The following is a 24,404-nucleotide window of genomic DNA, read 5'->3' as shown; positions in this document are numbered from 1 at the left end:
AGTTTGAAGGTGGTTGGCATAACAACTCAACATTTATTTTGTTGTTACTTGTTAATAGTGTAACTGTTATTTCTTAAATTATTGTAGTTGTGTGTTAGGTGACTTAGGTTTATTACTATATATTTAAGTACTTTAAAACGTTAATATATTGTTAAATTTAAATAATTTTCAATTTAAAAAAAAAATTCCATAAAAAAGCTTTTATTTTATGTCATTTTTCAGTTTTTCAAGAATCGGTTTAGGAATCGGTTAGGAATCGGAATCATTTTACAAGTACAGGTTCGGCATCGGAATCGTAAAAATCCAAACGGTACCCAACCCTACATGTAAGTAGTTCTTTTGTAGATTATGGTGAACTAGTGTGTGTTGTAGCAGTGTTTTGCCATTGAGAACGAGCTAGCATGCTAGCGCTAGCATGCTACGGTTAGCGACTTTGTCTTGGCTGCTGACGTAGAAAGCCCTGCAAATTTTGAACAGCTCACCCGGAGACTGAAGGCAGAAGGCATCCAGAAACCCGTATCTCACTCAAAATAGCATGGATGTTTTTTTTCCAAGTTTGTATGCGTGTGGAAGCACCAGAGACACAAAATAACACCCCAAATCCCAGAAAAAGGGATTTTTTCATAATATGGGCACTTTAGTTCCTGTCAGGCTAGGGCCGGGTTCGATTACTGCTCTGTCGGACGCGGGCCGGGCTCAGACAGAAAAATGCGTCCCGATCCGCACTCTATTTCACTCCCTTGCCTGCAATGATTCTTGACATGATTTGCATTCCACATCGACATGCATGAATATCTGTATATGTGTGCAGCACTATGTATTTATGCATGTATTTAAGTACTTACGTCTTGTGATAATCTTTTTGCTCAGTTACGTTTGTTGAAAAGCACTTCAGCACACACCTGGTTTGTTTTTTTCTGTATTTGTACTTCGTTACTTGACACCTATTATAGTTGATGATGACTGCAATGCCATTTTATACAGGTATTCATGGTCCTCAAGTAGCCTGATGACTTTGGTGCACATTCTCTATGGGCCCCTCCCCACATCCACAACTATTCATTCTAGCATCTTTTTGGGCCCTCCTCACATGAGGGCCCTGTACTCAGTCCCCTTTCCACCCCCAGTCCGACACCCCTGCTTTGGTGATCCCATGACTTTTCCTCTTGCGCTACGATGAGGTTCACATTTGTGGTTTTGAGTAAAATATTTGACAAATGGGATGGATTGCCTTAAAGGGATACTTCACCGATTTAGCATTAAGCTTTGTATCAGCAGAAACACGGTAGTATTTTCGAATGACCGTGCTTCCCTCCCTCATGTCCCCCTGAGACGACAGATCTCTGTATTGTGGGTCTGGAAAAAATCTTCTGATGACGTAAAACGACGACTTTTGTGTCATCTGAAGATTTTTTTGCCCAGAGGCAACGGACTACAGCCAGTAGTAGGAGCTACTTCCGCATCTTTTCAACCTGCCCATAGGGGGTTGGACTGTCGTCCTTACCGAAGATATCCGATGCAAAACGAGTGTCAGCCATCTTGAAGCCTCGCTTACAGACTCCGTCTTTTCAACAGAAAATTTTTACAGCAATTATGTGCATTCAAACTACCGCACGTGTGTACCACCGGGATACATTGGTACAGGTCAGAGAATATGCAGGACACTTTATTACAGACGGAATACTCGACACACTACGCGAGCGTCGCCTGTTACGGAGAACAGCACCTCAACCTGCGGTGTCGCCCGATGCTGCTAGCCGGGGGGGAAAGGGACCTCGAAAGTGATGTGCAGGAGTGGAAAGCAGCTAGGTGGAAAGCTAACGTTAGCCCGCCACCTGTTCCATCAATCCTGCTTGCAAGTGTCCGCTCATTAGACAACAAAATGGACTACTGTTAAGAAACTCTAAAAGACGTGTTCGTTTGATTTCTGAGGAGGAAGGAGAGGCTGGGGTCGAATTGAAAGATTAAGCAAAAGGTTTAATGAACAACACAATGAAAACAACAGTCAAAACACAATCAAACATAAAACATGAAACACTGCCAGCAGTGGACTGAAATGACATGCCTCCTCTTCAGGAATTACATCAATCAGCCCTGAATCATTCTCAGGTTCCGAATTATATTCCTGTCTCTCAGGTTAAGGACACACCTCTGAATTGCAGGTTTACTCCAGGTCACAGACAAAGGTCGTTTAACATGGTAGTGCCGATTCTGTTCAAGTTTACAGAGTTTGCATTTCCTTTGTTCTAATCAAGTCTGGCCCCGCAGGGAGTGGCTCCCCAAAAGTTGTTTAAACAATAAGTCTTCTAGAGCATCTACATTCATGCTAAATAACAGACATGACCTAATTAATTCTTTAGAAAACTAGGTTTGGGGTGAGGCAGTCAAATGCTGATTAGGCTTAATCAGTATTGCAACAATCCTTTTCGACTCAGTTTCAGTGTCACTCAGTCACACAACAGTTTACATTTTTAAGTTACATTTTTTACCTAAAAGTATATTGTACTAAAACATAAGCATGGTTTTAACTTTTTTATCTTCAACACTACATCCAACTTCAACGAAACTCCCAATGCGAGTTCAGAGACTGCTGTGTTTTTGTTGTTGTGGAAACATGGCTGAACAACAGTGTACTGGACTATCCAGCTACCAGGCCTGCTGCTCTGTCGCTGGGTAAGACTCGTGAAGGTGGGCTGTGTTAACACGGACTGGTGCAGAAATGGGGTGATTTGTATCCAACTAACTGCTAACTGCTGGTGGAGTTTGTAACTGTTAAATGCCGACCATTCTACATTACACGCAAATTTACGGCTGTGTTTATACTCTGTGTTTACAGCCCACCAAGCGCTAATGCTACCAATGCGTTAGCTTAACTAAATGTAGCCTGTTTCGTTTTTATATATTTTAAATGTGTAACCACTTGAGCCACGGTGAAACGTTGTTTCATGTATATGGTTGAAATGACAATAAAAAACACTTGAGGTTGACCATCTCACTGTCTGTCGGTCTGTAAACAGTAGGCGTGGCTTGGGAGTGGACGCTAAAGCAGCGAAGCAAGTGCATTCTGGGATTTGGTGTCTTTCATCCATATGAGCCAAAAACACATTTTCTGGCTTATCTCAGCCTAGAAGGCACCAATTTCTAAAAAAAATAAAAAAATTACATTTCTACTACATAAGTGACCCAATTTAAAGATATATTCGTCTATCCAATGGTGAAATATCACTTTAAGATTTGGTACACACATTCATGTTCCCAATGCACAATTGTAATAACTTTATCAAATCATGATTTCAAAGTTCCTGCACACCAATGTGCCCAGTATTTTTAGCTCGTGACTGAATATTTTGCAGTTGTGATTACGACTTGGATGTTGACATGGAACTCTATTTACACGTCAGAAATTGCAATATTGTAACTCCAATACGACATGAGTGCAGCCCTACAGTCCTTGTAGACATTGAAAACTACACCACAAAGACACATTTTGTGAAGATGAACAGTTTTTGTTGCAAATGTGTTTTTAAGAGCGATTCTGTGATCAATAATACATAATGTAACCATACATCATCTCAACACTTGGTGGCTGTAGGTCAGCTGCCATCCCTCCTTCACAAGGTTGTCAGGTCAACCACACAGGTGGATACATTATAAGGTGATGCATTATTTAGGAGTATTCGATTGACTCATCAAACTTTGTTGTTACATGCATAATATACCTTGCTTTTCAACCCTGTGGATGCCAGTAAAAAAAAACAAATTCAGCCTTAAAAAAACTGCTTGGGACGAGGTTTTAATAGCAAATTAGGCGTATCGGTAGAAAGAGGTGCCACAATTTATGTGGACAATGTGTGTCTTGGGAGGTCATTAGAGCAAGTTGAGTAATTCAGTAAATAAGCTTCAGGCAAAGTCACTACACTTTTTTTCTAACTAACCTGACATGCCAGCGAGAAGTCAGGCTCCCGTTCAACCAATCCCTCAGAAAAGCCAATCCACCTGACTTTGTGAATTGTGTTGGGATAAGCAGCAGCATGACACAAGTTTGCAAACCAAGAAAAAAAAATAAAATACAACACGAAATTCAATTAAGCTTTAGCTGGAAGCATCTGATAAGTTTATGGAAATGAAAGTTCTATGTAAATCAGTTGTCTGCCTGGCACTGTGCCAGATCACAAGGGGCTGCACTGTATTGCATTCAAATTAGCAGACTCAGAAAACTCAGCAGCTATGCCTAATAAACCCAAAAACATTACATGAAGTCTTGAGAGTACACTGCATATTTTAGAAGATATTTCATATTATCTGCTCATTCTTAACATCTCACCTATTGCAGTAAAATTATACCCTATTGATTAATTAACCCTCTTTACAATTGTTCAAAATGACTACTCGACTGCAACTCTGCTACTGCTGTCATTGTTTTCTCAAAATGCAGCATAAAGACACATACACTCTGGAGATTACATCAATATTAATGCTTGTGATAAATTCTTTATTTAAAACAATTCTTCCTTTGATTTCTTCGAAGACCAGACAAAGTGTGAGTGGAAATGTACAGTATGTGCCGAGTAAACTGCAGATCTGAGAGCAGGTAAAGTCACAGAGTACACTGACATCTTGTGGACGATGAAAGCAACTTCGGGGACTAAAGCTGTGTGCATTGTACAAATACTTTTACTTTCAATCTCTCATTTCATTTTATGAAGAAACTGCTGCCGTTTGTGAGGCATCTCATTAGGCATGTATTAATCCAGCAGATGCACGGACACACATATACCTTAACTACAAATCCCATATTAGACATGTGCACTAGGCATTACATTTCTTACTGGACACTTCCTATTATTCAAAAAAAAAAAAAAAAAAAATAGAAAAAATGTCAGTTATCATGTGGACAGGAAACTGATACTATAAATACATAATTCCCGAGAAAGAGAGCTCAATGAAACCTTACTGTTCCTACCAAAATAATAAAAACATTTATTTATATATAAACATTTCCATAATACTCTCCTCCATTTCAATTGTCAGGTGAAATTGTCATTAAAGAGTGAGAGAGTATAAGGCACAGTCGGAGTAAGATGTCATTAGGTCACTGCCGTCTTTTGACACCTGCTGGGCAGATGCTACCTTGAGACAGTGGAGCTGGCGTGTGATTGGCTAGAGGATGTAGTGGCTGCACTGAGCTGGGAGAAACCACTATGACTGGACTCCAGACTGGTCATGGATCCCCTAGAAACAACAGGAAAAGACAGAAAAGACATGATTACAGCAGAACACATACCACACAGTTTCCAGAAATATCACAACATTGATTTTTAATTTTATAATACAAAGAAAACAGAGAGAAGAAACGCTGAGCACAATAAATAAACTGACCTGAAGTCATGGGAGCCCAGCACCTCGGTGTAGTACATGATCTTACACTTGTGCGAAGAGACCTGCAGCGAGGCCAGCACATCATCCACACGCGGCAGGCTGGAGGCGGAGCAGGCTGGGGAGCTGTGGAAGCGCCACTGGAGGATGTAGAAGCCGGGCCAGCGGGTTACGTGGGAGCCCTGTTTGAACAGAGAAAAGCTGCAAGATCAATATGAGACTGCGGTGATGGAGAATTGAATTTGATGCAACCGAAAAAGCAAACAGGGACAAGCAAAGTTTAGTTGAAAAGCAAAAAATAGAAGCCAGAGTGCATATGGATGGAGAATAATCTCTCTGACCTGTACACTCTCTCCCTCCCTGCAGGTGAGGGCTTTCTCCACCATGCTGTAGTCCTGGCCCAGCACCCAGCTCCTGTCTATCAGCTGGGCGTTAACAGCCCCTGGGGACGTGAGGCCATGGGCACCGAGAGTGTCTTTCTTAGGGGGCTGCGGGGCTCTCTTGGAATGGTAGATGTTGAAGATCACATCTCCTTTAGACACGTCGAAGTCCCAGGTGATGACGGAGGAGGCCTCGGTGATCTCGATCAGCATCTGCAGGAGGATGTAAGGAGATTAGGAACACAGAACGGCAGACAGCGGGCCATTAATCACAGAATTCCCTTGTGCTACAATGTAGAGTTTGTCCAGCAGGTGGCACCCTAATCCACAGAATATAATCCATAGCCCCTTGCTCTCCCCTTCACGCACTATAGGCACAATTAAGGGAGCGTCGCTCTTTGATACATGTGGATTTTAGAGGAGATTTAAAAGCGGAGACCGTACCTCATATGGGGCTCCCTTGAAAATACTGGCACTCTTATAGATGGAGTCAGTCAACAGGCGGTTTTCCTCACTCTCCAGCTCTTCTGCTGTCCTGTACAGAGATTTGGGGACCGTACCTCCCTCAGGAATATCACCCTGGAGAGGGCAGAAGGAAAGCTCAACCGATGCCAACAAGTGATAACTCACATTAATATATGTTTTAATGCGAAAATGTCTCTGCTTGCTGGTGAGTATAACCCAGTCCAGACCAAAGATTTGTGACGAGAAGAGTTGAAACTTGCAGCTACTTGCAACGCAGCGTTCTAAAACCTTCCAGTCTACACCAATGCGACGAGACCAGACGAGTGTATCATCTCCAATGGAATGGCTCTTTGTACTTTCGTGCCAACTTCCGACTTTTTGTAGCCGATCTATCATTTGTTGCGTATAACTATGAATGTGGTAACGTTAACGCTTGCTACAGTTGCATTTCTAGTGATGAATCGGCGAAAACGTTTTATTTATGTAATTCATCACTAGATGTGCTTTGTTCTATCACCGCTCGCTCTCTTCAGCAGGCATGAAAACGGGTCAGGGGTGAAAAAGGTGAGAAAGATATTACCCCTCTAGGAGGGTCCGGGGGCATGCTCCCCCAGAAGAAAATTTTAAATATTCCATATTTTAAAGCATCAATCTGATGCATTTTGAGATGCATTTTTTGTCAACCAACAGTGTAATACTTCAATATGCACTCATTAAAGTTAATTTGACTGGCAAAACAGTTAAAAGTCCTTCTGACATTACACAATAATAAAAGTCAAAATTTTTAAAAACTAAAAAGTTTTGGATACATTTTTACTTCTTCCAACCATATGTTAAATAAAGAGTCAATGTGGATTTACATATTGCAATAATATCATAATCCTACAATAAATCATTGTGAAAACTAAAATGTGCTACTTTGGCCAGGTCATCATCAAAAAAGCGAATTAGTACATTCATGATTTTGTCCATGTTGATATTAGCTGCTTTATTTACATTTATTAAAAACGCTGCATTGTTTATCTTTTCATATAGCTAGACGTCTAAACTCTGGGACAAGGCCGTTATGTTTAAATACCTGCCATGCTGATTCCAAACAGACAGCTTTATCAAGGCAGTTTGGGCTTCAGATAGCTTTTACAAATCATGTTCCGCTACGAAAGTGGACACACGTATTGTTTGTATCACGGGCGGTCAGTAAAGGCGCAGTCTTAACGGTAGCGGTCGTTTCCGGTAACGTACTCGTATGACCGAGTGAACGGACCGAAGCTTTGTGACTAGCATCTAATGACTAGCAAGCCCTGTCTTACCGCTGCTGCCGTCCAGTGTCTTCCTTGAACATGCGCTGCAGAAACAAGCACCCGGCTCCCTCAGTTTGAGGCACCAAGTGCTAAACGACTTCCCGTCTCCACCCTTTTCCTCTTGTCCTCTATTCATGCCCAGCGCCATTTATTTTAACTACTTTCTCAACTAAAGTTGCCTGTTCTACATGCTCCATGTTTGATAAACTTTGCCTCCATTTTATTTAGCCGCTTTACCACGGAGACCACACCGGCACCGCACTCTGACATTTCGGCAAAGACCCGCCCTACTTTGCATCTGATTGGCTTGAGAACTCGTTTCATTGGTTGGTGGAAGTTCGATGATTGGTTAAATCCAGCGCATTAAAACAAATCCCATGTGGACTTTTTAAATTTATTTATTTTTCTAAAATAGTCATACGCCAGAAATCGGGCACCAGGCCCGAGTACTTAACCCCCCCTCTCCCCCCTTAAACATATTCTCATCAAATCTACACGATTCACGTAGGTCACCTATTTTGGTTTCAAAACGGCGAATTTCGCCGGAAGGTGAGCGATTTTCATGTCTGCTTCAGTCACTCTCTAGCTCGCTCAACCACATACCGTGCTCGCAGGCGCGCGTTGAGCCTCCATCTAAAACTCTGACATTTCGACCAGCTGACAGTTTGTAACATAGAAATAAAATGGATTAGTTTTTTCATCATCATTATTAGTTTTAGTTTGTAGCTGACTTGGCTATTGGCTGTTGAAACAGGTGACGTCTCTTACGTTCTAAAAGCCTCTGGAGGCTTGACAAGCTGGGTCGCAGCGACACCATCAGCTGGCTTGAGTTGAGCTGAGACGTGCTGGTTGAGACCGGTAAAATGTTTCCCTGCAACATTCTAAAACGGTTGTCTCGCTGGAATCTTTGGTCTGAACGGGGCTTAAGAGTTGAAAGGAAAGCTGAAGGACTACAGCAAACTAAAGAAGCGACAGAAGAGTCAAATCAGGACGAAAAAGGCCTGGTACACATTATTATGTAAAAAGGTTAGGACTGCATGCTTTGGACTAAACCTCACCATGGAGTCCCCTCCCAAGAAGTCAGGAATGACTTCTTTGTCAATATAATCCACCAATCCTCCTGGATCCTGGTAGTCGTTTCCAGCGTAAACAAGGAACTTCTTCCGGGTATTCTCATCAATCAGGGGGCTGACCTGGAAACAAGATACCACGAGTCATCAGCGATCATTAGAGCAACAGAAGGTTATGAACTGTAAAATTGATGCCATGAATATTTGACTGAAGAAATAAACAGGTTATCAACCAGCCAACCTGTTGTTGCTGAGCATCTGTATTTGTACTTTGTATTGATTTTATCACTCTTTATACATTTCACCATAATCTTATACTATCTAACCATTTTTAATCTAATTTTCAATACATATTTGTATCTTTCACATCCCCAGGCAGCAACGGTTACAGCCCATACTTCTGCTTATGTAATGCCATAACATGATGCTTTGATTATTGTTTAGATTTATTTTCTTACATTTGTGTATAACTAATTATCTTTATTTCTTTGCTGAATGCTGTTATTACAAAATATACCATTGCATAATATTGCTGTACTGTAGCAATGATCAAATTTCCCCAATGAGGATCTGCATATTGCATGGTTGCAATTATCTTCCTCTCCATTTCTTATTTGTTCATCATAGGCTCATATTCGCAATGTTGCACGCAGCAAGATGCAATCTCTGCCTATGTACTGTCCAACTTCATACGTTCTTCCACAATCAGATGATGGATTAAAAAAAACAAAAAACAAAAACACAACAACATTAAGTTCAGACATGTATTCTCACCAGGGTCCAGAGCACTGGGAAAACTCTGGGCGCCCTCAGTATGAGCAGGCGACCCAGAGTCTCGGGGTAGTTGGCCTCCACCACCTCGATGATTCTCAGCAGAGCCTTAACACCTGGCCTCCACAGGTGACGCATGTTAAGACCCTCCAGATCCACCAAGCAAGTCCAGCAGCTGACCGACACATTAACAAAAAGACATTACGCGACTATATATGCAAGCGTGTGTACACCTGATTAGCCGATAGCCAATGAGACACTGGACAGAAAATGGATGGATAAAATGGAGGCACCTAATGGGTCGACCGAAGACTCTGGTGTTTTCTTCACAACGCCTCAGTCCCTCCTCGTTGATGGACAGGACCTGGGTCACATTCAAGTTGTAGCATTAATGTGACGGACAATATTTTAAAAGGCCCCGTATCTTGCTCATCTGCATGTTCATACTATTTTCAAGTTCAATACTTTATTGCCCATGTCAACACAGTGGATTGGAATTTGTCTTGGTGCCAATCAGGTTAAAAAAGGCAATAAATACACAGGAATATACAGTACATAAAAGACAATCACATCAATCATTCAAACCAGTAAAAAGCTGTAAAGACCTTGTGCTATTGCAACTTCCCATAAAAAGTGTCTTGTGCAGTCTAAAGTGCATTTAAATAAGGTGCATTTAGTACAGGTCTACTATGCAAGGTGCCTGAGCATTTAGGAGCCTCATAGTGGCAGGGTAAGTACTGTTACAAAAACGGGATGTTTTGCCCCTGGGACTTTGAACTCTTTCCAGAGGGCAGTAGTTAGAAGAGGGACCTGGCAGGGTGGGAGGGGTCATCTAGCACTTTCTGGCTGGTCCGCGTGGCGTAGATAGAGGCTACAGATGGCATGTCCTATAATTTTGGATGCGGTGTGCACCACCTTCTCCAACTGCTTCCTCTCTAAAGAGGTGGAGAAGACAAGCACGCTTTCCACTGTGGCTCTGTAAAATTGGAGCATTGCATCCCTAGATACACCAAACTTCCTGAGCTGGCGCAGAAAGTGAAGCCTCTACTTTTTCTACTAGAACATGTTTACATGCTTTGTTGAAAAAAAACAAAAAAAACATTGTTTTTCTCTTACCATCTGTCCGAAATATACATGTATTCACCCTCTGTCTGAAACGCTCGGTTTTAGTGCCTCTCTCTTTAAGCTCTCCTCCTAAAAAAGCCCAGGCTGCTCCGATTGGTCAGCGTTTCGGGGTCTTCCGCATCTGCGTTCTCTGAGTCTCTGTATCATCATTGCAGCCGGGAAATGACGGTAAAGGCACTGTAGCGGCAGTTTCTACCTACCCACACACACACCCCCACTAGTTGTGACATCACAACCGTACAGAAGTCCTGACAGCTCATTTCAAAAAGGCACTGTATCTGAATACAGGCTGTGTGCATTTCTCTGTGGACTGAGCATTTTGATACTTTCACAGTATTTATATAGCACCTAGACCTGCTTTGTAATGAGAAAAGACATGAAAAATCTCACTTTTTACAGTATGGGACCTTTAAATGAAAATGTTCATGTGTATGTTGAGGATTAAATCTTGTGCACATATTCATATCACCTGTCTCAGAAGCGCTTCCATTCCCAACGCGCGGACCAAGCCCTTAGTGTCCATTTGCCCCAGGCGCAAGATATACAGAGGACGGCCGTCTAAACAACAAACACACACACAGAAATGTACAAATTGTACAACAAGTAAAATTAATAGGTGGAATGAGTCACATCCTTTTGTGGTAATATGTTTAACAAGAAGGACCCCCCCCCCCGTTGTCGTATGTAAAGCCTGTATTAACCGTTTCAACAGGTATTCATTTAGCGCGTGAACAACACAAGGCCACTTCCTGTGTTCATGTCCTACCGATCGAACTTGGTGGATCAGCTGAGCTGTTCAAAGAAATTACTCATTTTAAAACATGGGAGCCACGCCAGATGGTGCTCAGACTACCCAATCAATAATTAACAGGCCATTTCAACCAATGGGGACTTTTTAAATACAGAAGACTAAATCCCTTGCTTTTTCCTTATTACATTATTGTCTAATTGTCAATTTGTTTTACATAATCACGGTTTCTTTGTTTAACCGCAATTAATTGCCAACATTAGCTAAGGTCTTAAGGCATATGACTGATAATTATTGATTTGGTTTATGCCAAATTGTAATTATATAAGTGATCATTAGTAGGACTATACATTTTATATTATTTCAATTGTTAGTTGTTGGCACTTGACTCTATACACGTTCATAGTAACACAAATGACAAGGGGGGATACAGTTAGAAAACAATGTGCCGTTGTTTACTTCGTGGTCTGTGTGTTTGTCTTATTACATTATCTGGGTCACAGAACCGTGATGTAACCAAAAGATGTTTCCTGGAATTCATTCAAAACTTTCCTTTGTTTAAAAAAGTAATAAATAAATAAATGTTAAATTTGACTGAAAGAGACAATTATACAGTACTGTTAATTGCAATTATTTCTGAGACAGTTAATTGTACAGCAAAATTTGGAATTGTTACAGCTCTACTCATAAGTGTTCTTTTTCACCCACCCGCCAGTTTCATCATTATCAAAGTACCTCTGTCGTGGTGGTGCCAGCCGCCGGTGTAATAGTCCAGAATCAGTTGTGGCCGCTCCCACGTGTCTAACAGGAAATCTACCTTATGTTGCTTCCTCCAGGTAAGCGACTGGCACAAAAACTCCCTGGCCTTGTCCATGTTGAAATCTCTGGCCCTCAGGAAGCGTAGCACATGCTGATCCTTTGGAATCTGTACAACAACAAGCAGGGGTCAAAACTCTAGTTAACTCAAGTTAATAATAAAATAAATGCAGACATTTTTTAACCTTTTAGCCAATGGATGATTTATATGTTCCATTTCTAATCTACAGTACATGCAAGTGTGAAAGGAAGAGCGGAGCAGAAGTCTAGACTGGGAGGTCCAGAAATAAGTATTTGTTTTACAGAACTGCACACACAGCTCTGCAGTCAAACAATCAGCGTTTGTGTTTTAGTGACCTTTCCCTTGTGGGTTTCCTGGAGCCACTGGCGCAGTCGGATAAGACAGCTCTCCTGCAGAGGTGTTAAATCACCTAGGTAACGTCTGATGTAGTCAGCATCCAACTTGTCTACAGGCCAAAACACATGTACAGTGTAAAGTTAGCACATATTGCATGCAAGAATCTAGAGAGGTGTACACTACAGTATTTTCATCATGAGGAAAAATAATAATAATAAAAAAAAAAGGGTTAGTTCTGTAAGATTTGCTGCAGTTTTTTTTGGTATATAGAATGGTTCCAAAGAGGGGTCGTGGGGGCATATATATATATATGCATATATATATATATATATATATATATATATATATATATATTATTATATACAGACATAAAATTATTTCGCCCTCTGTAAATACCTCACTCGTTTCGGTGAAGGTATGTCCTTTACTCACTCGGTGTGTTTGTGCATGTTGCTTTAATGCTTTAATGTGACTTGCACCTACGATACCACGACACATCCCTTGTGTGTGTAAACATACTTGGCAATAAAGCTTTTCTGATTCTGATTTAAGTCAATATAAAAGGAATAGTAGGAATTATACATCTTTTAACTTTCTCACTGCACTTTCGGTGTTGTGTGCTGGCTGCTACTCCATACTTAATTGTGACTAGGGAGTAAACACTGACCGTCGGGAGAGCCAGCCACTAGATCCGTGGGACCGGCCGGTTCTTTAATGTCTAGTCCAGTCTTGGCACTGTCCACTGGGATGGCTCTGCCAGTGCAGCAGGGCAGCAGCTGGAGCCTGGCAGCAGCAGTGCCAGAGACAACAGGGGGGCTCCAACGAGGTATGTAAGTCACTCCTTCTTCCTCCAGCTCTCTGAGGTAGTACTCAATCATCTCTTTACCCTACAACACAAAAAAGGAGACAAGACTAATGTGACACTACAGTAAATACATGCAAAATGAGAACAGACCAACTCAACAGATTGCAGGACACAAGTACGAGGGGGGGATTCCACAATTTCAGGGAGATTTTCCCAAATGTAAGTAAATTTTAAAAGATGCAAACCTTTTTAATGCTGCTAGCATACTGTTTCATAGCGATCTTCTCTGCCGTGCTCTCAAAGCCAAAAAAGGACTTAATATCCAAACTAGCTGTCTGCTCAAAGCACGTCCAGTCCTCATTCTCCGGATGAACCTGTGGCAGAGGATCAAATGTCTTTCAGGTCGGTCTGTTGCAGTACTTGCTTCACTTGTATGTCACAACAAAGCAGTGATACAATACAAAATCATGAATCAAAAGATAGGTCAGATGAAATTGTAATTTCCCCACTGGGGATCAATAAACAGTATAAATAAATAAGTGACTGTTCATAAGTAATAACATGCAGCTGAAACCGTATTGCTGGTGGAGGTTATGCTGTGCGAAGTCAGGAAATGTTTCAGAAGGGTAGGTGTTATTGGAGTGAGTCCCGCTACATTGACTCTAAAGACTCAACACCTGTTGACAAAAGTCTCTAGCATATTTTACATTACATGTCATTTAGCTGACGCTTTTATCCAAAGCGACTTACAATTGCTATATATGTCAGAGGTCGCACGCCTCTGGAGCAACTAGTGGTTAAGTGTCTTGCTCAGGGACACATTGGTTGATGTATCGCAGTGGGAATCAAACTCGGATCTCCCACACCAAAGGCATGGGTCATATCCACTGCGCCTGCGCCATCACCATCACCATATTTGGCACACTATCAGAGGATCATTTAAATTATTATTTCATGCCCTGAATAGAAAAGCCATACATTTTTGCTGGTATGCACAAGTAGCAGTTGGGATCTTGTCTAGGACAGGGACTTCTTTTTTGCACCAATCAAGTAAAACTTTTTTTTAAATTAAAACAAGTACAACAACAAACTCACCGTGTAGTTGCAGCACTCATGGACAAGGACCCTGTTGGAAAAGGTCTCGTTGCGGACCTCAATGCGGAGCGTCCTGTCTCTGCGATTCAGAGTGTTCTTTTGGCTAAAGTACAAGTAGTCTACACCAGCAATCTGCATGTAGAAGAAAAAAAGTCGATCGGAACAATCTTTCAAATTCATGCAATCTCAATTCAATTTTGATTGATTTTGATGTCAAATCACAACCGGAGTTATCTCAGGACACTTTACAGATAGAGTAGGTCTAGACTAGGCATGGGCCGGTATACGATTCTGACGGTGCGATAACCTTCAGGAAAAATATCAGTTTCACGGTAGAGGATGGATACCCGAACTGAGCCCGACGGGCCGGGCCGGGTTCAGACAGATATTTAGAAATGATGTTCGGGTCGGGCTCTGTCACTATTAGCGCGATAAGGCATTGAACGCTTTAAATTTAAAACAGATTATAAGTGCGCTTGTTGTCTGTGTGCGCTGATGCGCTCATCTGTTGACATTTCTGAATGCCTTCCTACAGTTGCTTAATAAAAGCGGGCTTTCCACACAAACAAACGTACATGTGTCATTAGTGTGAGAAAAAAAAAAACAAGATTTTAACTGTGTCGGGCTCAGACACGAATATCTTAATGCCTGTCGGGCTTGGGTCGGGTTCGGACAAAAACAAATTAAAAAATGCAGCCCGATGCCCACTCTATTTTACGGTATTGCAATTACAGCTTTAAAATGCATTCTTTTTTTAAATGTCTGGGTAAAAAAAAAAAAACAGAATCTATTTTATTTTTAAAACACACTGCACACTTGCAGAGAGACGGATTACTAAACTGCAGTTTCTCTCCTTGACCACTAATAAAAAAGCAGCTTATACCTTAGAACGGTATGAGGGAAAATGTTAGTGGTTTTGAAACCTTGACTTTTTCAAACCGCGGTATACCTTGAAACTGGTAAATAGCTCATGCCTAGTCTAGACCACATTCTATAATTCACAAAGACCCAACAATTTCCCACGAACAAGCATTTGGTGCAACAGTGGCAAAAAAAATAAAAAATAAAAAATAAAAAATAAAAAATAAAAAATAAAAAATAAAAAATAAAAAATAAAAAATAAAAAATAAAAAATAAAACACACAACAACGTCCTTTTCACAGGCAGAAACCTCGGAAAGAAGCTGGCTCTAGGTGAGCGGCCGTCTGCCGCTGCCAGTGACACAGAGACACTGATACAGATTTACAAGAATATGGTTCATAATAATTATAGCAGTTGGCATGATGCGCCGTGGCACTTATAGTAACGATACAATCTAATGCTACATTGCCATAAAACGCCACCTTTCAACAAACTGATGTCAACTGATACGACTGTTACATGAGCTTTCAAGCTGTGTAGGTACCCGTTTAAGAAGACGTGGGGCCTCAATGTCGATCACACAGCGCCTCTCAGTTACCAGCGTGGATCCATCTTTGCTTTCGGTCTCGCTGAGGATCTCACTGTCCACAAACACTGGGATCAGGTGGGACTTTGGGAACCTCCTCACATAGGCCTGAGGGGGGAGAATCACATATGAAAGAAATTATTATCTAGTATCAGATTATCTACTATTGATGTTATATTGTTGTTGTACTTTTATTTGCACTGGTCCGGTGTGCCTGGCTCGGTACATTCTGTTCCCAGCGAGGGTTTTTGCTTTTGTCCTGCCCACTATGAGATAGCTCTTCGATTGGGCAGGAAAGCTGCTTTAAATGAACCCATAACAAGGAGGCCACTTTGCCAGAAGAATAAGCCGTGCTGTTGCTGACTCAGGACTAAATCATGTGATTTACACCACATGATTTCGGTCTGGTTAGGAAGAGATTAATAAAAAAATAAAAAGTTAATGGTTTTAACCGTTTATACAAATACAAACTGCTGCTGTGGCAGCTTTTACAAGTGGTGAGTTGCATTTTACTAACCACGGCACCCTGCATGACCATCTGTCCAAGCCAATGTCACCTGGGCTCACCTGTCAATATTGATTGAGCAGCTGAGCAGCTGTTTCAGGTAGTAGTTTCAACTAGTAGCAGTGTTGTTTTTTTCTGCTGATAAAATACTGACAAGTAACCGAAGGCAGGGAAGGATCTCAACCATCACAGTAGAGACAGCTGCCTGTTCAACATTTAGAGTAACAATATTAAACTAAATTAACATATTAAAAGACACCACACACACACACACACACACACACACACACACACACACCTTTTTTTCTACTACTATGGGCCAACAGTTAACATAGAAAAGATTAGACATACATGTAAATGCCCTCTGTAAATGGTGCCCTGCTGGTAGGTTTTACAACATGACCTACTTTCACTTATGTACGGTGCAGTAAAGTCAATCAGATGTCCGTGATCTGCGTAACGACAGTACAGTGCCAGTACAGCGACAGTAATAACCTAATATACCATCATTACAGAGTTTAAACTACATTCTCGGTTATGTTTGCACTGAATAACGCATTCAATAATCAGAAACATAATTCTTGCAGCGCACATGAACAGATGCGCAATATTAGCTCACACATAAAATAGCACACCCTCGTGAATTAGCCTACTGTTGCTAACGTACACTCATAAATCCTGCATAACATCGTCCCGTACCTACAGGACCTCAGACTTACTTATTGATGCACGCACAGAGTAGTGTCGACAAACTTAGTCCAATGAGGGGAGAAAGGAAAGTGTGATAGCGTTCCACGTTAACGCTTTTTTTTCCCCTCTCTCACTAGAGACCGCTGTGTCCAACATTACTAGAAGGTAGAGCGAGCTACAACTGACAGACAGACAGACAGACAGACAGACAGACAGACAGACAGACAGACAATCCAGTCTGCTCAAAGCAATGGTCCTTTTCACAAATAGGTTGCACGTAAAGGGGGAAAAAGTAGCTTCCACTTAAGGAGCCCTATGTCTTCTCTTTGCTAGTTTAAGCCCGACGCACTTGTCAATTTCCCATCCAGCGCCCGTGACTAGGATTAGGGTGTTTGACAGGGTGGGGGGCGTGGCATCACGATGGTGGCTCTCCATCGTGATGTCGGCCAGCCATTTGACATTTGACATGTTGATTAGGGTTGTGCCGATGGACGATATCGTCCATCGGCACAACCCTAATCAACATGTCAAATCGGCCCAAATGAAGGCCAACGGCTCCTCCAGCACACACCGACCAGACTCGAGTCACATGTTTCACTGATTGCACACAAATTTAAATCTTTATCCAACTTATTCTTCTAAGAGCTATAAGCATAAAATAAAAATAATGGGAGCACAAAATATAAAAGATGATCAGAGTAAAACTATCAATGGAAAACATTTTCCACAATCATATTGCACATTAGCAAGCCATAAACAGTTTAATGGCTGTGTGTTGAGCAAAAAAAAAGGCTTATTTCTTTAAGGGATATTGATTAAATGCAATTCTACAGGTGTAAACCACACAAAGTTAGCTTAGTATATCTATTACATATAAACTAGGGCTGCACAATTAATCGCAATTTTAATCGAAATTTCAACATGGACTATAATGCAATATCCAAATCGCAGGGGGTGCAATATTTCTTAAAAGGCAAAATATGAGTCAAACCATTCTGAATCAAGTTATGTGGTGCTGCAGAGACGTCCCGGCCTACAAATCCTATCCTACAGACTAAATCTTTGAATCTTTGTTTGGTACAGATCTTCGCAAAAATAAAAAAAATAAAACACTATGAATCATTTTAATTGTAATATTTTTTCAATGAAAATAAGAATAATGATTTGAAAATGAGCATTCCATCCAATATCGTCAATCATATTGCAATCCCAATATCAGTCAAAATAATTGCAATTAGATATTTTCCTTATATCGTGCAGCCCTAATACAAACCCAGGAAAGTGAAAGGGACGACAATGATGTCACTTGTTCAACATTCAATACTATACAAAGCGTCTTTGAGTGTCTAGAAAAACACTATAAAATGTATTATTATTATTATTATTATTATTATTATTATTATTATTATTATTATTGACACTGATTGTTAGCTGGAGTAATATCAGCCAGGGGACTAATGAGAAAGCCCAGAGATAAATGAGAGCAGAGGAGGTGGCAGACTATTCACTGGATCCTCTCCTTTAGGCTGTCAAGGCCTGGATCTTTTCACAGGAGCTGTTATTTACTTTTTACAAAAGGCCTATTTTGAGACCCTTTTCATTAACGTGCAGTGATGCAAGATGAATTTTAGACCTGTGATTTTCTGTGAAAGATGTGTCATGGGAAATGAAGCCGTGTCCAGTTGGGACTGCTCGGTGAAGGAGTTATAGCCTGCAGAGCAAAGTGTCACTGCAGCATCAGGGCCCCTTTAACCCGGTCTGAGGACATTGCATAAGTCTGGCTTAATATATAACCACAGAGAGAAACAACGGCAAGAGCAGACTGTGGATGAAAACGGACTCACAGATATGCACATTTTACCTTCAAAGAGTACCTGTTCTTAAATGAATGTAAAAGCATTTAAGCATTGGCAAAGAGAGCAATTTATCAGTATCATAAGGAGAAATGTTCGACTAGTTCATTATGATGAATACATGTTTGGAAAGTGGGAGCTCCATTAGCATTTCAGTGGATTTCCTTGGTTTGACTATTGAATAATGCACTAAAATCCAAATATGTTGACAGTTAATACAGCAAGAAAAACATCTGCTAAAGAAATGAGCCAAGAAATTGAAGGTAAATATCTATTAAAAAAATACGTATAAAATGGTCAGCCTGGCATTGAGCAAAGAAACTTTGAGAAAGAAATGCTAAGTTGAATAAGCAGCTTTCTCACAGCATGTATAGCCTGTAGCCTATAGCCTTTTACTGTTTACCAAAGCATCAGGAGAAAAGAGTGTATACAGTAGGCCTATATTCTGTCCATTCACTCAACACAAAGCATTCATTGCAGGTAAGTGTACAGAATATCAAGAGACAGAGACAAATGGCCCTGAGGGGCAGACAAGGCTACAGACATGCAATAAGGGTTCTGAAAGTGTCTGGTCTCCTGTAAACGGCAACGAATGGACCTTTTTCCACAGCAGACATTTTGAGTTGTCATAGTAGGAAAAGCACAGCTGAAATTGACAACCTTAACGTTGGCTCAAGTGTCCAAGTAAGCTATTTCAGTGAGTCAGCATGCACAACACCAGGGCCTCTCCTAAGTGGAATGCAGCCATCATTAATGGTTTTAAATACACCTGTGCTTTTCCTACTATGACATGTTAACATGTCTGCAGTGAAAAAAAAAGTATATGAGACCTGGAATCCAGTGAGAATTTTGCAGTCTATTATGTTATATTCCGATGTTAAATATTTAGTTTTCAATGAGAGCAAAAGTAAGAATATGAAATTGGGTCAATGCCACACTGATTGTAGCCAGTGAGTGTGGCTTTGACCCAATTTCATATTCTTACTTTTGCTCTCATTGAAAACTAAATATTAAACATCGAAATATAATAATACAAAATAGATTTAACATGTAATGGATGATGCGGTCTCCAGTTCAGGTAGCCTATGTAAGAGCCTGCAAAGCAATATGCTTATAACTTGTCTTGATAGTTGCACTGGACATAAACACTACTCACCGCCATTATCAACTCAAATGGATGCTTGTAAACCCGAACAGGGGACTGGTATTCCTGCACCATGGTTGAAACTGTATCCCGGGGAGCCTCTGTTAGATAACCACAAAGACACTATCATGACACAGCGAAAATGTAAATAAAAAAATAAATAAAAAGCATGATAGCATTTCACATGGGTAATTGTACTGTGTGCATGTTTTAAAAAGATTGGATCAGCTGAGTGAAGAGTCGATGCGGAGGCAGACGGACTCTCACGTGACCCTCATTTGATGTCGAGTTAAACTGCAGATTTGGGTTCAGGTTACACCGTAGGAGAAGAAGAAAGATAAGAGCCACCAGAGTTGGCGTCCTTACATAATGTCGATTATTGAGAGGGTTATGGAATCAGGCCGAGTGTGAAAACTATACACGTAGGCTACATACTGTTCTGTTTGGTAACAAACGGCCTGAGCAGCGAACAAAAAGAGAACACTTACAGCAGTCTTGAATCCGGGCAACTAGCGTCACTGTAACGTTAGCTTCCCCAACTAACTGTGTATTAATATCCAAATCGCCAGCTGACTAGGGAAAGTGTAGTTTCCCGCATTGTAAACCCGAAAAATGTAAACGATACCGTCCGTTAGACTACCGTAACAGATAGTTAACTCCGCCTTTTTCAGACAAACAGGAAGTCCGTGTAACTGTTTTTTTTTTTTTTTTTGGGACGTTCTTGTGAAAGGCCAAAACACTTTCACATTTCTAATATGTTAAAGGCTCTAAACACCCACACAGGTGTTTTCAGTTAATCTTGCTAATTAGACCTCATCCTAGACTGTGTATGATTGATTGACATCTGCCTGAGATACCTGTTATAGCATGTTAGGGCATGTTGAGTTTAAAAAAGTACAATCAATGCTGATCTTTGATATCAATGTACTTTTATGCTGAGTTAGGCACGAAAACTGCATCCCAATCAACATCCTGCCCTCTGCAGCTTATTGTGCTAATTAGATCATTTCTGTCACTTATAGCATACAGGAGGAAGCACTTTGTTCAACATGGCAGGAAGAACTTTTGTTGTCTCGTCATCTGTTGATTAGATTAAGACCAAAAGACTAACTTGAAAATAGGTCTCTGAATAGTTCTCATGAATATTTACATGAGCTGCATGCTGATTGGTTGGTTGAGCGAAGCTGCAGAGTACCCTGTCCCTTCTCCCATTCTAACTGCCTGCCCGTGTGCTGTTGCCATTGAGGAGAAAGCAGAGGGGCTGCTCCTCAGTCACAGAACAGAAGAGAGAGAGAGAGTTTTGGAGGCCACAAGAGAGAAATACCTTTGCATGCTCGCCAGCAATACTAAAGTCGCTAAATTGGCAACACTGGAGCAAAGACGCAACATGGCCAACAGCATTCACTGGGACCGGCAGCTTGCGGTTCTCTGTACCCAGCGCACAGTCACCTTTTCTGGGGTAACTAGTCCACCAACTACCACCGACCTGACGGAGCTCCACGATCGGCAGCTTGCAATGAAACCTGAAAAGTGTCAGCATTCCCTGTACAGCCTGGAACACTGCATTTACGACCGTGGTTCATTTTCAGTATCCTTGGTCTGTATGTAAATTTTGGGGCGTGACAAAGGTACAGCCACCAAGTTAACGTCAACTATTAGCTTCATTGGGATTTGCCCATTTTAAGAGGCAGTTTCAAATTGTGAGATTTGCATAGGAAAGAAGTGTCAATGGGACTTTGAGGTTCTCTGTATGCCCATTTTACCCACCGAACTGTCGTTATTCAACTATGACAAGGTAAACTCGGTTTTGCATTCTATCACCCCTTTAATGAGTGTTTTTCATTTAAAGGTTTGACTACATGCTTATTCAATAGACCATTTATCCCAGACTTTCATATTGCATGCTTGTTTACATGGAAAGCAAAACGGGCTATAATGACATATGTCTATGTCGGGACGATTGAAACAGCTGTTTCAATCGTCCCGACCAGGCTGTAACTCCATGTATTTTAAGTAAATGCACAAATATCTGTGTTTACAATAATTTATGGAGTTGAGACATGGAAAAACTGTTTTAGAATGAATGAATGGCAGTCAATGGAATGCTGGCGAAAGGTGATGGCTTGTTAGCCTCAGAATCTCCCCATAGGAGGTACGCTTTCCGGATGCTCGCTCACTCCCTTCTTTTGGGAGACGATGGACCAATGGAAAAAGATTTCCTCCAAGGAACTGCCCACAACTTCAAGGGAATATATTTGTGAAACTGGGAAATGTTTAGGACTGTAAAATGTGAATCCACAAGGGAGAAGCATCTTTTCAGTCCGCTGCAGCGTTTTTTTCATGCCATTTTTCATTGGACCAAGCCTCTCCTTTCTTAAAATTCAAGAAAATGCAACGCATATCATTCTTACTGGTAGATGAAGTTTTGTGATCTAATGAATTCCCATCAAAGCACTTTTTGGAGAAATTTTAAAATTAGTAGCAACCAAAAAGAGAAACAGCAGAATAATTTAGCAATAACCAGCATCAAATGTTTCCTTTGGTGGTTTCATATGTATTTTGTATAATAATGTTTAATATTATTGTTTAAAGGTCCCATGGCATGAAAATTTCACTTTATGAGGTTTTTTAACATTAATATGAGTTCCCCCAGCCTGTCTATGGTCCCCCAGTGGCTAGAAATGGTGATATGTGTAAACCGAGCCCTGGGTATCCTGCTCTGCCTTTGAGAAAATGAAAACTCAGATGAGCCGTTTTGGAATCTGCTTGTTATGAGGTCATAACAAGCAAGGTTACCTCCCCTTTCTCTGCTTTGCCCGCCCAGAGAATTTGGCCAACCCATGAGAGAGAGACATCATGGCTTTCAAACGAGAAAAGTGGCACCCTCCACATCTGCTCCCTCCCACCTTCTGACACAGGACAATGGCACATACTAAGGAAAGCTCATTGTGGGACTGGCTCTAGTGGCTGTAATTCTGCACCAAGGCTGAATTTCAGGAAAGAGACTTCAGATACAGTATTAGGGGACCACTAAGGTCTATATAAAAGCATCCAAAGAGCACCGTGTCATGGGTATATGTGGAGAGGCTTAATGTGTGCACTCTCCATTTCCAGACTTACTGAAGTTTAAATAAGAAATTCTAAACTAGCAGCAGCACCTTAGAGGTAACGTGCAAAATGTTGCTGATAATCCATCCATGGGGTGTTCTTATGATGGAAATGAAGACTTTACTTGATAATGACATAGATGGCTGACTTTAGACTCAATGAATTTATGTTTGACTTATAAAACCAAGTTAATTTTACATTTATGTATTGCTTTAACGCAGCTGCTTGTCCAGTTGGTACTTACTGCATCTGACATCTGTTCTTTTGCTTGCAGGTGTTGGTTGGTGTCAATATAATGGCATTTTTTTTAAAACATTTATATTACATTCCTGGCCTTGTTATGCCTTCCTAATTTTCTTTCATAGAGGTGTGTGGTATTATCACATTGACGTTGCTTTAGTTTTTTAAGGATTCATCCTGCATAGGCTACTGTATCACATTGATCATGCATTCATTACCTTTTCAGATACAGCGAATATTGACAGAAATGCAACAGCTAACATTGCAGCCAGGAGCATTATCTTGTAGATGTATTGGCCGTCTCCTGAAGCTGTGTGAGTGTGTGTGTGTGTGTGTGTGTGTGTGTGTGTGTGTGTGTGTGTGTGTGTGTGTGTGTGTGTGTGTGTGGATCTGGCAGCCAAAAGGTACTGGAGTCCAGCAGGCGACATCCTGAGAGGGGGAAATGGAGTTCAGATAAGCTCTTTTTCCTAATCAGCCTCAGGCACAAAGAATAATGTTACCATGAAGTAAGGTGCTCTCAGCAACAGCCTCCACACAATTTGGGATAAAGAATTGTGCCACCTTAGAGCAACTGCACAGTCATTCTGGTCTTTCTCAGAAAATACGACAAAAGATTTGAGATTTGCGCTGTCACTTATGGAAACAGACCTTGCGTTATTTTGGCTTTTTGACCTTTTTAAAGGTCCCATGACATGGTGCTCTTTGGATGCTTTTATATAGACCTTAGTGGTCCCCTAATACTGTATCTGAAGTCTCTTTCCCGAAATTCAGCCTTGGTGCAGAATTACAGCCACTACGAGCCAGTCCCACAATGATCTTTCCTTAGTATGTGCCATTTCTGTGTCTGTAGCTATTGAGGAGGAGAAATGGGGGTGTGGCCTTGACCAACTGCCACAAAATCAAATCCTTCAGTATAGGTTCAAAAACAACAGAAAATGACTGTGTATATAAAATGAAGCCATAGATAGATTGTATGTCAGGACAGATCCTTTCTTGTGGGCCTCAAAATGTCTTTTCCTGTGGCCGGGTTAGCCTAGTTGGTAGCGCAGGCGCACGTCTATAGAGTTGTATGCCTCGACGCAGAAGGTCCAGGGTTCGAGTCTGACC

The 24,404-nt window shown here is 41.1% G+C and overlaps 1 protein-coding gene across 1 annotated transcript; it reads right to left on the bottom strand.

Moving 5' to 3' along the window:
• Positions 1-4,460: 4,460 nt before the first annotated feature.
• LOC120574874 (SEC14-like protein 1) lies at positions 4,461-20,626 on the bottom strand. Its single transcript, XM_039825361.1, has 16 exons — positions 20,438-20,626; positions 19,962-20,050; positions 15,716-15,865; positions 14,311-14,442; positions 13,461-13,589; positions 13,078-13,297; positions 12,410-12,519; positions 11,972-12,161; positions 10,958-11,046; positions 9,657-9,727; positions 9,367-9,538; positions 8,581-8,715; positions 6,201-6,335; positions 5,718-5,969; positions 5,380-5,558; positions 4,461-5,232 (listed from the first exon to the last, which is right to left on the bottom strand). The coding sequence occupies exons 2-16, from the start codon at positions 20,022-20,024 to the stop codon at positions 5,127-5,129; spliced, it is 2,133 nt and encodes a 710-aa protein (XP_039681295.1). The 5' UTR covers positions 20,025-20,050; positions 20,438-20,626; the 3' UTR covers positions 4,461-5,126.
• Positions 20,627-24,404: the final 3,778 nt, after the last annotated feature.

This window comes from Perca fluviatilis, chromosome 15 (genome assembly GCF_010015445.1).
Source record: "Perca fluviatilis chromosome 15, GENO_Pfluv_1.0, whole genome shotgun sequence".
Lineage (NCBI taxonomy): Eukaryota > Metazoa > Chordata > Actinopteri > Perciformes > Percidae > Perca > Perca fluviatilis.
The sequence above is the reverse complement of the archived record's forward strand: the minus strand, read 5'-3'. Positions and strand labels throughout refer to the sequence as shown.

Excerpts from the sequence above, each read along its gene's own strand:
- LOC120574874 (XM_039825361.1), bottom strand. The coding sequence starts at position 20,024 with ATGGTGCAGGAATACCAGTCCCCTGTTCGGGTTTACAAGCATCCATTT. Across the intron at positions 6,336-8,580 it reads TCTTGGGAGGGGACTCCATG|GGTGATATTCCTGAGGGAGG; the intron begins GTGAGGTTTAGT and ends TGCCCTCTCCAG. Across the intron at positions 5,559-5,717 it reads GGGAGGGAGAGAGTGTACAG|GGCTCCCACGTAACCCGCTG; the intron begins GTCAGAGAGATT and ends CTGTTCAAACAG.